This window comes from Lissotriton vulgaris, chromosome 6 (assembly GCF_964263255.1).
Source record: "Lissotriton vulgaris chromosome 6, aLisVul1.2, whole genome shotgun sequence".
NCBI classification, from domain to species: domain Eukaryota; kingdom Metazoa; phylum Chordata; class Amphibia; order Caudata; family Salamandridae; genus Lissotriton; species Lissotriton vulgaris.
The window spans coordinates 1732002348-1732016090 of NC_141694.1; the positions used below are offsets into that span (position 1 = coordinate 1732002348).

The window sequence follows — 13743 nt, forward strand, 5'->3', positions numbered from 1 at the left end:
CTCCTTCCTCCTCTGGTTGACATCATGAACAGAGTGTTGAAGGAAGGCATTTTTCCCCAACAGTGGAAGAATGCTGTAGTAAAACCCTTGCTTAAAAAGCCTTCTCTGGACCCCGGGGTGTTAAAGAACTTTCGCCCCATTTCACTGCTCCCGGCTCCCGCAAAGATGCTCGAAGCCCATCTAAATAAACATCTGGCTGCATTTGTGGAGAGTTCGGGCTGTTTGGATCTCTCCCAGCATGGTTTCAGGAGGGAACATAGCACCGAGTCTGCCCTCACCATAGTGCTGGATACCATCCGCACCAGAGTTGATGAGGGTCAGACCTCCCTCCTGATCCTTCTAGACCTCACAGCGGCCTTCGATACCCTGTCTCCTGTGGTGTTAACATCTCGCCTGAGGGAGATTGGGGTCCGCGGGTCTGCTCTGGGACTCCTTTCCTCTTTTCTCGACCATAGAGAACAAAGGATAATGCTGGGATCGTTTCTATCTCCATCCCTGTCTGTGCAATGTGGGGTCCCTCAAGGGTCAGCGCTTAGTCCTACCCTTTTTAATATCTATGTGACCCCCCTTGCCAGACTTATTAGATCTTTTGGGATGGAGGTAGTTTCCTACGCGGACGACACTCAGATCTTAGTCTCTCTCTCCCAGCCAGCTACGTCAACTGCCGCCAATTTCAGATCTTGCATGGAGGCAGTTGGCCAGTGGATGATCCACAATTCACTAAAGCTGAATGGGGAGAAGACGGAGGTGATGGTTTTTGGAGGAAAGGAATCGATCTGGTCGGCGGAGTGGTGGCCGAACTCGCTGGGCGCATGTCCCGAGCCCACCTTGTCAGCAAAAAACTTGGGAGTTATGATCGACCCCAACCTTAGTATGTGCCAACAGGTCAACAGGACTGTTTCGACCTGCTGGGGGATTATCCACATACTGAGGAAAATCAGGCACTTCTTGTCACCCCAGGCAAGAAAGCAACTTGCTGTCGCTCTTTTGGGCTCGCGACTGGACTACTGCAATGCGCTGTATGCAGGGCTGAACAAGAGTCACCTACAGCGCTTGCAGGTGGTCCAGAACGCGGCAGCGAGATTTGCTCTTGACCTACCAAAACGTGCCTCTGCCACTGAAGCCCGAAAACAACTGCACTGGCTCCCCGTTGAATACCGGATCCTTTTCAAATCCATGTGCCTGGTGTATAAAGCTCTTGCTAAACCCAGCCCTACAAGCATGGGATCCATTCTTTCTCGGCATAACCCTAGTAGGAATCTTCGCTCCAGTCACAAACTTCTCCTCTCTGTACCCCGTGTCAGAAAAGCAAGATGGGGAGGTAAGGCCTTTTCCTTTCTGGCACCCAAGTGGTGGAATGCCCTCCCTTTGGAAGTAAGATCCAGTCCCTCTTTGCAAACTTTTAGATCCGCGCTTAAAACTCATCTTTTCACACTTGCATACCCGTAGTGATATTCTGTATTTTCTGTTTATTGATTTTGATAGGCGCCTTGATACCTTCGGGTTTAGTCTGCGCGTTATAAGTTGCATAATAAATGAATGAGACCCACAACACAAACAGCTAGAGTGCCAGTTAACTGATGAAGGCAACGCAACAGGGCACTGGCACAGTAGCCATCATTGAGTGCCTGAGCCATGAGACAGTAATGTTTTGCAAAGGTGTGCAACAAAGATTATTTGACTGCCTGGGTAATCTCAGTCACTGGGGCGCACCGGGTGAGATCTGTAAAGGCTTACATGGTCCTTGTTGAGTGTGCAAAATGCCAGTCAGAGGTTTGTGCTGAATGTCCAACAGATCTTTATGAACAAGTTGGCCCAATGTGAAATTGTATGTTTGGTAATTGACTTGACATTTCTGGCTGCTGTAAAGTCCAGGAAGAGCCGATTGTCTACTCGGTCTTGTATCGCCGATGCAGTAAAATAAAGCATGCCTGGGGGTCCAGTCTATATAATCTCTCCTCCCTCTTGAAGGGATAAGTAGGAGGAAAGAAAAATGGAAGAGTGATGGGCTGGCCTATGCGGACAGGTGATACGACTCAATAAGAAGTAAGGTCAGGTAAAAAACACAGCGTGTTTGGATAGAAAAGAGTGAAAGACGGCCAGATCGAAAGGGCAATAACTCACTGACCCTACAGGCTGCACTTACTGCCACCAAACATACAGCTTTCAAAGCAAGCTAAAAAGCGGAGCGACTGCATGTTCAAAGGATGACGTGCCTTTCACTATCATATCACCCATACGAGCTCCCCTTCCCGTAGTGGAGACCCAAATAACAGGGTCCTGAGACTGAACTAGGCTGAATGGACAGAGTTGGAGGAGCACATACACCAGTGCACGTTCAGGAGAACTGAGAAGAAAATCTGCACCTGAACTGAGAGGCCCCTGATGTTTGGGCCAATGCCGTCTAATGCTCCACTGAATGACCTATCTGGCGTGCAGCTCCAAGAAAATGCATAAGGACAACGGGTCCTGCAGGCAGTAGTGGAATTGGCGTTAACTTAAAAACATAAGAATCATATTATGAAAATCTGCAATCCTCTGACAAGGAAAATAAGCCTTCATGCAGGTTGTGTCCAACATTTCACCTATGAAGATTAGCCACTGTGCGGGAACGAGATGAGACTTCTGAGCATTGACTGAAAAGATGACATTATGGCCAATACTTTGGTGAACACTCATCGATCGACCAAACAGTAGAAGCACAAACTAGTAGCATTGGAACCCTACGTTGAATCGGAGATAACACCTGTGACCAGGGAGGTTTGACAGATGGAAATTGGCACCCTCATGACCAAGGGACAGCAATCAATGACCCGCATCGAGGGCCACCAGAACTTGTCCTATCAATTGCAAGCATTTTGAAATTGTTCATTCAGATGAAGAGGATTAAGAGCCATTTGGCCAAGATCGGTAAGAGACTTTCCGTCCTTCCATGGAATCAAGTAAGGGGAGTAAAACCGCGTGCCTCTCCTCTCTAGGGGTTCAACCCTATTTCTCCTATGTTCAACATAGCAAGAACCTCTGCCTTCAAGATCAAAGCATGTGTCATGTACCACTTCCCGAAGGAAATAACACAGTCTACTAGGAAGGACAGTGGGGGGTAGCAAAATCATTGTGGATAAGATAAAGCACCAAGTAATCTGTTTTAGGAATCTCCCAATTGGTGGTGAATGGGTAGATCTGCCCTTCCTACCAGATGGTGTTGGTGGAGGTATCAAAGGGGTTTTGACACAGAAGATTTAGCAACAATTGGGAGAATGGAGGTATTGCTTGTGTTGTTGGTGTCCACCTTGCTTAGGTGTCTGGACCATCTGGGAAGACTGCGGAGGATGTAATGCGTATGCTCCTGTAGTATTTCTGCTAGTGGAACTACCTCACTTGGGAGTCCTAACTCAGCAAGCACTTGGTGGCACAAATATTCTTCAAGCTGCTCACCATCTCCTGACAAGCCAATGGATTGCATCCAGCTGTGTTAGTGTAATCACCTTGGAGGCGGATTATGCAATCTTGCTGGCAGGCCGCACTTCAGGAACTGTGTGGAGGTGTCCAAACTATCACAGACCAGGTCAGGAAGACTGATTACGGCCATTTTAGCCAATTACCTCAAATGTTTTGTATCTTTAGTTTGATCTTTCATGAGAGCTTAGACAAGTCTGAATTATTCGAATCGCAAGGCAGTTTACAACTCTGTCTACAGCCAATGAAAAAGTTATATATTTTTTTAACTCTGCATATCCAACTGCATCTCTACAGGTCTGCCCAAGAACCATGTTTCAATAATACTAGCGATCTGTGAAATAGGAGACCTTGTCATATGACCTGAATTCTAGTCTGCGAAAGTAATGCAGTTTTTAATCATTCTAATTCGAGGATAATCTGCAGGTTTGCATCTATCCAGGAATAAACATTTTAGGTAGGGATGAAGGTCATTGATATAGTTATTATGCCATTGCATATTCTTTTCTAAATCGTGCTATATATTTTATCATCTCTTGAGGTAGGTATGCCTTATTTAGGATTTCACTCTACAAGTCAGAATTAGACCATGCCAACACTGAAGACTTGGGGCCAGATGAACGACCAATTTTAGCATGCGCAAACGGGTTAGCAACCCGTTTGCGCATGCTAAATTTGCCATGGCCATGACCCAACACAATTTTGCGAGTTGCAAATGAATTGCGACTCGCAAAAAAGGGTTCAGAGACTTGCTACTTGGAAGGGGCGTTCCCTTCCAAACAGTGAGTCTCAAACCCAGGTACTAATGTTTTGCGACTGCAATTGCAAAACACTCGCAATTACCACCTACTTCAAGTAGGTGGTAATGCATCCGCAAATGGAGACCCCTTTACCTTTGCAAATGGATGCAAAATTATTTTTTAAGGGCAGGCATTGGCCCAGGGACCACTGCCTGGCCTTAAAAAATAAAACTAAAAAGTTTCATTTTTAGGTCGAGGACCGTAAGGCTGCGCTTGCGCAGTCTCTGGGAGGAGATTTAATGTTTTGGAGTGGGGGCTTGAACCCGCCTCCATTGGCTGGCTTCCTAAACGGAGGCCAGCCATTGGATGAGAGGGGCATCACTCAGTTCAAGCCCCATCTCTTTCGGATTCGGGCGTGTTTTTTTGCGTTCTTTCGACTGCGACGTCATCCGTCACTCAGAATGCCAAAAACACGCCCCAAATCTGAAATTTTCGGACGTTTGCGGCGGCCATTTTTTTGTTGTTGTTGTGAGGAACAGCTTGTAAATGTCTGTGAAGAACACTCCTCTTCCCTTAATCTTGTGTTTTGTCATATGTACCAAATATTAACACTATTTACCTCTACAATGCGGTCCTTCTTCCAGATCAGGGAGTTGAGGTAGTGACAGATGCCTGCTCGAGCACCAGAGGGACGCCCGTTGATAGCTGTCTGATGCTTCGTCAATGGGGCTGTGGTCTGCCCTTTCCCACTCATTAGAGGGCTGCAGGCCATGACACTTGCACCTGAGGATCTCAAACAATGTCGCCGCTCTGTGCTCGTGGGCAGGTGAGGTGCAGCCTATTTATTGACCCGTCCCGCTGACAGGAAACCCTTCATCAGCCATTATGAGGTGACACAGTCGAGCTTTTGTGTTAAGGGGGGGCAGGAGTCTGATTTTTGACTCGGCAGGCCACTGTTTCCTTGGCTCAAACGAATGAGTCTTAAGGTGACGTCGAATACGCCTTGAGCAACGGGTCAGGTTACCTTTGCACGAGGTAAGGTGAAGAACAGTCAATAACTACTTAGAGAGCTCTTTAGAAAAGTACTTATTTTGACAGTCTTTATCATCAAAAGCTTCCTTGTGATGATCGCAATTGTGGACGTTTTGACCTCGGTGTTACAGTTTAAAATTATTCCTAATAACTCTACATCTCATATTGGTATTTATTCGCATCTGACTGGAATTGCGTTAATACCCACAAAACGAACTTCAGAAGGGACAATAGAACGTGAGTGCAGATTGTGAGTGCAGAGTGCAGATTGTGAGTGCAGAGTGCAGAGTCCGATAAAGAGCCCCGGTTTCGGGAGCCCGTCAGACATTGCAGCGCCAGTCTGACTACTACCCTCAGGGTAGTAGTTAATATTGCTTGGATAGTTCCAGGGCATTTTACCTCCCCTCTCACCCCTTTTAACCAAGGGAGTCTACCATGAGAATAAACTAGGTTGTGGACTGACTCACCTTTTTTAGCTTCACTTTCACGTCACGACCACACACCCCCCGCCCTCTCACACGCATGCACCATATGGCAGGAACAAAAGATCTCCGATAAAGAGCCCCGGTTTCGGGAGCCCGTCAGACATTGCAGCGCCTGGAACTATCCAAGCAATATTAACTACTACTCTAGTAGTTAATATTGCTTGGATAGTTCCAGGGCATTTTACCTCCCCTCTCACCCCTTTTAACCAAGGGAGTCTACCAAGAGAATAAACTAGGTTGTGGACTGACTCACCTTTTTTAGCTTCACTTTCACGTCACGACCACACTCCCCCCGCCCTCTCACACGCATGCACCATATGGCAGGAACAAAAGATCTCCGATAAAGAGCCCCGGTTTCGGGAGCCCGTCAGACATTGCAGCGCCAGTCTGACTACTACCCTCAGGGTAGTAGTTAATATTGCTTGGATAGTTCCAGGGCATTTTACCTCCCCTCTCACCCCTTTTAACCAAGGGAGTCTACCAAGAGAATAAACTAGGTTGTGGACTGACTCACCTTTTTTAGCTTCACTTTCACGTCACGACCACACACCCCCCACCCTCTCACACGCATGCACCATATGGCAGGAACAAAAGATCTCCGATAAAGAGCCCCGGTTTCGGGAGCCCGTCAGACATTGCAGCGCCAGTCTGACTACTACCCTCAGGGTAGATGTTAATATTGCTTGGATAGTTCCAGGGCATTTTACCTCCCCTCTCACCCCTTTTAACCAAGGGAGTCTACCATGAGAATAAACTAGGTTGTGGACTGACTCACCTTTTTTAGCTTCACTTTCACGTCACAACCACACTCCCCCCGCCCTCTCACACGCATGCACCATATGGCAGGAACATAAGATCTCCGATAAAGAGCCCCGGTTTCGGGAGCCCGTCAGACATTGCAGCGCCAGTCTGACGAGGAGCAGAACCCATATGATGAAGCATGACACCTAGCTTGCTGGGTGTGTGAGGGTTTTAGTTCCAACAAGGGGATTCCCCCCTCTTACTAGCACACACACTCCTCTGTTCGTCACTCTTCCCGGGGAACTTTGTACCCTTTGTGCTACTAGTTTCTGGACCAGTACACTGGACCCCGTAAAATATTGTCCTACTCCAGTCCCTCTTTTGTTCAAAATGTAAATGACAATGCCATTTATTTAGGATTTAAAAAAAAAAAAACACCCAAAAAAATAAAATGTCATGAGCAATGCCAATAGCTCTACCTTTAATAATGCCGAGACCATTGCATTGTAAATGCTTGTTATTTTTTCAAATGCATCCCTTTTCCCCTAAAGAAACCAGGCTGCATTTTTTTAAAACTGCTTTATTTAAAAGTAGTTCCAGACATGGTGGTCGGCTGAGCCCAGCAGGCCACCATCCTTGGGATGGTCTGTCTTTCCCAATGGGCTCGCAAATTGCGAGAGGTTCATTATTATATTAATGAGCCTCGCAATTTGCAAACCCATTGGGAATCGCAAACAGTGTAAAACACACTGTAGTACATTTGAATTTGAGACTCGCAATTTGTCACGAATTGCGAGGCACAAAATCAAATGGTTGTACATTTGGCCCTGGTCTTCTACATTCCAATGACGGAGGCTGTTCAAAAGATTTATTCCACACCGTATCTGATCAAGAATATACCTGTGCATATCTTTATTCCAACTCAAGATGGTTGACAAATGAGCACTACAAGTAAAAGGTTGTCTATTGGCCAGCAATCCTCTACTGAAAAGATTGTCTTCTGGTCTGCACTTCCAATCAGAAGGTGCCCTACAGACCAGCACTTGTCTAATAGGAATCCCATCGTTTCGAATTGTTAAACAAGTATACATCACTCAGGCATGCATACTGTATTGGTGTGCTTCCGTCTCCATTGCTAGTAGTATAGAAATATGCAGCTCTTCAATCATCATAAGCTCGACATGGCTAGTAGCACCCTCAATAAGCATTCAACAAATCTATAGCTTTCCATGAGTTACACAGATCAGTAACATCCAGGCAATAAATTGCCATTCTCCAGGTCTGGCCTTCAATCGATCAGAAGACATTACATCAGTCTGTAGCAGCCTTTAGTTAATTGTAATTTTAAAAGGCTGGGCATTCACCCTATCAGTGATGTGTTCTATCAGTCTTCAACATCCCACCATCATTAGTGAATTAATATTGTCTATACTATCCAACTAATCAGGGTACACAATAGAAGTCTGCATGGAATCAATTGGAGCATAATTTGTAGACTGGAATCCCTTCTGTCAAGATTTTCTGCACGCACAACATTCTCAGATTTCGCAAAAGTTTACCCCTGCTCGCCTATCAGAAACATGTGCTTCACAGGTATTGCTTTGTTTACACCCCCTTGAGACCACCATTTTAATTCTTTTCTCGATATCAGAGGAGAATTGTACCTTTGCCAGCAATGTTTTGCCACACCCAGGAGGTCCAGCCAGCATGACACCTGCAGGAGCAGCAAGGCCAAGTGCTTTAAACTGCTCTGGGTTGCGAACAGGAGCCTTGGTGAAAAAGAAGAAAAGATCAACATTTAGTAGCAATAATAGCTTATACAGAGATTAAAACACTGGTTTGAATGACTTAAGTACACCTGCCACAAATATGTGAAAAGGGTAACGTCCACATCATGGTAAAAAAGTTAGTAACAGTTCAGTGGTGTTTACCACATTTGGTGGGAGCCAAAGACAGTTCTATGGGGACTGGAATACGGCAGGCAAATGGTAATGGTAATGCAGAATGTATCATCCACTACTCCGCCATCCTTTATGATCTGTATAATCATGTCCTCTATCTCTTGGCAGATTGTGTTGTCGTCAGAACGTCAAATCATATTTCTTTGTTAAAGTGTATGGTAGTGTGCTGCACATGTACATTTGGATGTCAAAACCAGAAGGCATTGTGTTGTCAGCTTGGACCAACTACAGAAACAGACCCTAGAATATAGAACGCATTTACCTTCAAACTTGGATCAGCTACAGAATCAGGCCCTGGCTGGTTAGAACTCGCAGTGCTTTTTTTTTGGGATGTGGATCATTTATAAACACAGACCCTGGTAATACAAAATAATGTGCTTTCCACCTTAGACCAACTACAGAATCAGACCCTGGCTGTTAACAAAGCATTCCAAACCAAAGACACCAGAGCACACCTTCTAGACTTTATTTTTATCCTACGTGCATTGGGCACTGTTACCGTAAGCTTTCAACATTTCTCTGTTCAAAGTTCTGTGACTGGTGTCACACCAAAAAAGTTCCAAATTTGTAAATTGCAGCTGTAGGGTAAATCCAAAGTCAATCTTTATTCTGTATATATACACAGTATCCGACGCGCATTTCGCCCTCCTGGGCTTCCTCAAGGCTTGCTATTAGAAAGTTAATTGTCCTTATATCGCCAATTAGTCCAAATTTCATAATAAATACGTCGTAAAAACAATAGTCTGTTTTAGTTTCCCAAAATATCAAATAATTATTCCTCGTAGTTCTTTAATCTAAGTGTAAATCTCCAATGAGTAACTGTTCTTTCAAGTGTGTACTGTTACTTCAGGTGTTCGATAATTCTCATGGAACCATATTACGTTCCATCGTGGGTTTCGAGGAGTCCCACCAACGTGTCTCTATGAGGAAGAATTCTTTGATACTTTGGGAAACTGAAACAGGCAATTGTTTTTACGACCTATTTATTATGAAATTTGGACTAATTGTCGCCATATGGACAATTAACTTCCTAAAAGCGAGCCTTGAGGAAGCCAAGGAGGGCGAAACGCACGCCGGCTGCTGTGTATATATATGGAATAAAGATTAACTTTGGATTTAACTTACAGCCGCAATTTGCGAATTTGGGACTTTTCTGTTGTGACACCATTCACAGAACTTTGAACAGAGAAATGTTGAAAGCTTAGAGTAACAGTGCCCAAAGCACATAGAATAAAAGTAACATCTATAAGGTGTGCTCTGGTGTCTTTGGTTTGGAATGGTATCTGGACTACTTAGGTAAGTCCGGAAGTTCGATACTTAAGGAGGATGAGTATCTGGCATCAAGGGAGCACCCAAAACCAAGTGAAATATACTGTTAATTCAGGAGAAGTAATGATGTGCAGAACTATGTATAGCATATCCACCACAGTCTATGTTTGAAAATGTTAACAAAGCATAGTGCTTTCAAACGTGGAGCGACTACCGAATCAGACCGTGGCTGATAATAAAGCATAGTGCTTTCAAACGTGGAGCAACTACAGAATCAGAACATGGCTGATAAAGCGTAGTGCTTTCAAACGTGGAGGGACTACAGAATCAGACCATGGCTGATAAAGCATAGTGCTTTCAAACGTGGGATCTACAGAATCAGACCCTGGCGGATAAAGCATAGTGCTTTCAAACGTGGACAGACTACAGAATAAGACCCTGGCTTATAAAGCATAGTGCTTTCAAACGTGGGATCTACAAAATTAGACCCTGGCTGATAAAGCATAGCGTTTTCAAACATGGGATCTACAGAATCAGACTGTGGCAGGTAACAAAGCATAGTGCTTTCAAACGTGGAGCAACTACAGAATCAGACCCTGGCTGATAAAGCATAGTGCTTTCAAACGTGGAGTGACTACAGAATGAGATCCTGGCTGATAACGCATAGTGCTTTCAAACATGGAGCGACTACAGAATCAGAACATGGCTGATAAAGAATAGTGCTTTCAAACGTGGGATCTACAGAATCAGACCATGGCTGGTAACAAAGCATAGTGCTTTCAAACGATGTGTGACTACAGAATCAGACCCTGGCTGATAAAGCATAGTGTTTTCAAACATGGGATCTACAGTATCAGACCGTGGCTGATAATAAAGCATAGTGTTTTCAAACGTGGAGTGACAACAGAATCAGACCCTGGCTTATAAAGCATAGTGTTTTCAAACATGGGATCTACAGAATCAGACCTTGGCTGATAATAAAGCATAGTGTTTTCAAACATGGGATCTACAGAATCAGACCTTGGCTGATAATAAAGCATAGTGTTTTCAAACATGGGATCTACAGAATCAGACCGTGGCTGATAATAAAGCATAGTGCTTTCAAACGTGGAGTGACAACAGAATCAGACCCTGGCTGATAAAGCATAGTGTTTTCAAACATGGGATCTACAGAATCAGACTGTGGCTGATACTAAAGCATAGTGCTTTCAAACGTGGAGTGACAACAGAATCAGACCCTGGCTGATAAAGCATAGTGTTTTCAAACATGGGATCTACAGAATCAGACCGTGGCTGATACTAAAGCATAGTGCTTTCCACCGTGGAGCGACTATAGAATAAGACCGTAGCTGGTAACAAAGCCTAGTGCTTGAAAACGTGGGGCGACTACAGAATAAGAACCTGGCTGATAAAGCATAGTGCTTTCAAACGTGGGATCTACAGAATCAGACCGTGGCTGGCAAAGCATAGTGCTTGAAAACGTGGAGCGACTACAGAATCAGACCCTGGCTGATAAAGCATAGTGCTTTCAAACGTGGGATCTACAGAATCAGACCCTGGCTGATAAAGCATAGTGCTTTCAGACATGGGATCTACAGAATCAGACTGTGGTTGGTAACAAAGCATAGTGTTTTCCAACGTGGAGCGACTACAAAATAAGACCCTGGCTGATAAAGCATAGTGCTTTCAAACGTGGGATCTACAGAATCAGACCCTGGCGGATAAAGCATAGTGCTTTCAAACGTGGACAGACTACAGAATAAGACCCTGGCTTATAAAGCATAGTGCTTTCAAACGTGGGATCTACAAAATTAGACCCTGGCTGATAAAGCATAGCGTTTTCAAACATGGGATCTACAGAATCAGACTGTGGCAGGTAACAAAGCATAGTGCTTTCAAACGTGGAGCAACTACAGAATCAGACCCTGGCTGATAAAGCATAGTGCTTTCAAACGTGGAGTGACTACAGAATGAGATCCTGGCTGATAACGCATAGTGCTTTCAAACATGGAGCGACTACAGAATCAGAACATGGCTGATAAAGAATAGTGCTTTCAAACGTGGGATCTACAGAATCAGACCATGGCTGGTAACAAAGCATAGTGCTTTCAAACGATGTGTGACTACAGAATCAGACCCTGGCTGATAAAGCATAGTGTTTTCAAACATGGGATCTACAGTATCAGACCGTGGCTGATAATAAAGCATAGTGTTTTCAAACGTGGAGTGACAACAGAATCAGACCCTGGCTTATAAAGCATAGTGTTTTCAAACATGGGATCTACAGAATCAGACCTTGGCTGATAATAAAGCATAGTGTTTTCAAACATGGGATCTACAGAATCAGACCTTGGCTGATAATAAAGCATAGTGTTTTCAAACATGGGATCTACAGAATCAGACCGTGGCTGATAATAAAGCATAGTGCTTTCAAACGTGGAGTGACAACAAAATCAGACCCTGGCTGATAAAGCATAGTGTTTTCAAACATGGGATCTACAGAATCAGACCGTGGCTGATACTAAAGCATAGTGCTTTCAAACGTGGAGTGACAACAGAATCAGACCCTGGCTGATAAAGCATAGTGTTTTCAAACATGGGATCTACAGAATCAGACCGTGGCTGATACTAAAGCATAGTGCTTTCCACCGTGGAGCGACTATAGAATAAGACCGTAGCTGGTAACAAAGCCTAGTGCTTGAAAACGTGGGGCGACTACAGAATAAGAACCTGGCTGATAAAGCATAGTGCTTTCAAACGTGGGATCTACAGAATCAGACCGTGGCTGGCAAAGCATAGTGCTTGAAAACGTGGAGCGACTACAGAATCAGACCCTGGCTGATAAAGCATAGTGCTTTCAAACGTGGGATCTACAGAATCAGACCCTGGCTGATAAAGCATAGTGCTTTCAGACATGGGATCTACAGAATCAGACTGTGGTTGGTAACAAAGCATAGTGTTTTCCAACGTGGAGCGACTACAAAATAAGACCCTGGCTGATAAAGCATAGTGCTTTCAAATGTGGAGTGACTAGATAATCAGACCCTGGCTGATAAAGCATAGTGCAGCCATGCCCAGCAAGCAACATCATGAGCAGTGGATTAAGGACAGGTATTAAAGAGTTATGGGTTTGTTACTCATTAAGGATATTACATTTCAGCGGTTTTAGGTTGTATATCATTACCAAACCATGTCTTACACTCAATTTTAAGGAATTTTTGTTTTACCAAAACTGAGTGAGTAGGAATATGGATTTATCGAATAACTACAGTGGACATTCGAGCACCGTTAACTCTTATACAATTCCATTTCACAGCATTGGTAGGTCTCTGCACTCGCCAACGGAAGTACTATGGCTCGATATGATAGTGGATGTTGAACTGGTCTAAAAAAACACACTGCCACGTTACATTGGGTTACTAAGAACCTGAGCTGCAGTGAACTCAGAAGCCTCTTACAAACATGATAATGGGCAGATTGATTCATTTGTGCACACCACCAGTGGTGAAATACAGAGCAAAACTGGTGTATAGCTAATCAAAAATTAAGACACAATAAAAACATGATAGTGTTCAAAGAACTTACTAAAATGGCCATGGTAAGTTCCTCTCGAATCTCCTCAAGCGCTCCAATATCAGCCCACGTCACATCCGGGACTGTGGCAAAGCCCTCCCTCTTGGCGGAAGGCTGAACTGAATCTAGGGCTAGAATGAAGTCATTCATTTCGATGCAGAGAGTCTGCAGCTGATCTTGATCCAGTGGAATTGGTTGCTTCAGCAGGTCCAGCAGCTTCTGCAGTTCAACCTGCCAAGTAAACACAGAAGGTCACCACACGTTGGACCAGAACTATAACTGTGTCAATTCTGTGCCCAACACACTTTTATTGTTGATTTTTTTAACACAGCTCCATTAGTATGTAGGGATGGAAGTAATTTGCAATCATGAAAAACATTTAGGGGGTAGATGAACAGATACATTATTTGGGGACTCGGCAGGGTACTTGGAGCCATTTGTTGAGTTTGCAATTGCGCTTCCGAAACTGCAGGGTAACTATACAGA

General features: G+C 44.4%; 1 protein-coding gene across 1 annotated transcript in view; it reads right to left on the minus strand.

Moving 5' to 3' along the window:
• NVL (nuclear VCP like) overlaps positions 1-13743 on the minus strand; it is a 459565-nt gene that overhangs the window by 248486 nt on the left and 197336 nt on the right. Inside the window, exons 14-15 of the mRNA XM_086927967.1 lie at positions 13270-13488; positions 8119-8223 (exon numbers count right to left, since the gene is read on the minus strand). Of these exons, the coding sequence (XP_086784093.1) occupies positions 8119-8223; positions 13270-13488 (324 nt within the window). The remainder of the gene's footprint in view (positions 1-8118; positions 8224-13269; positions 13489-13743) is intronic.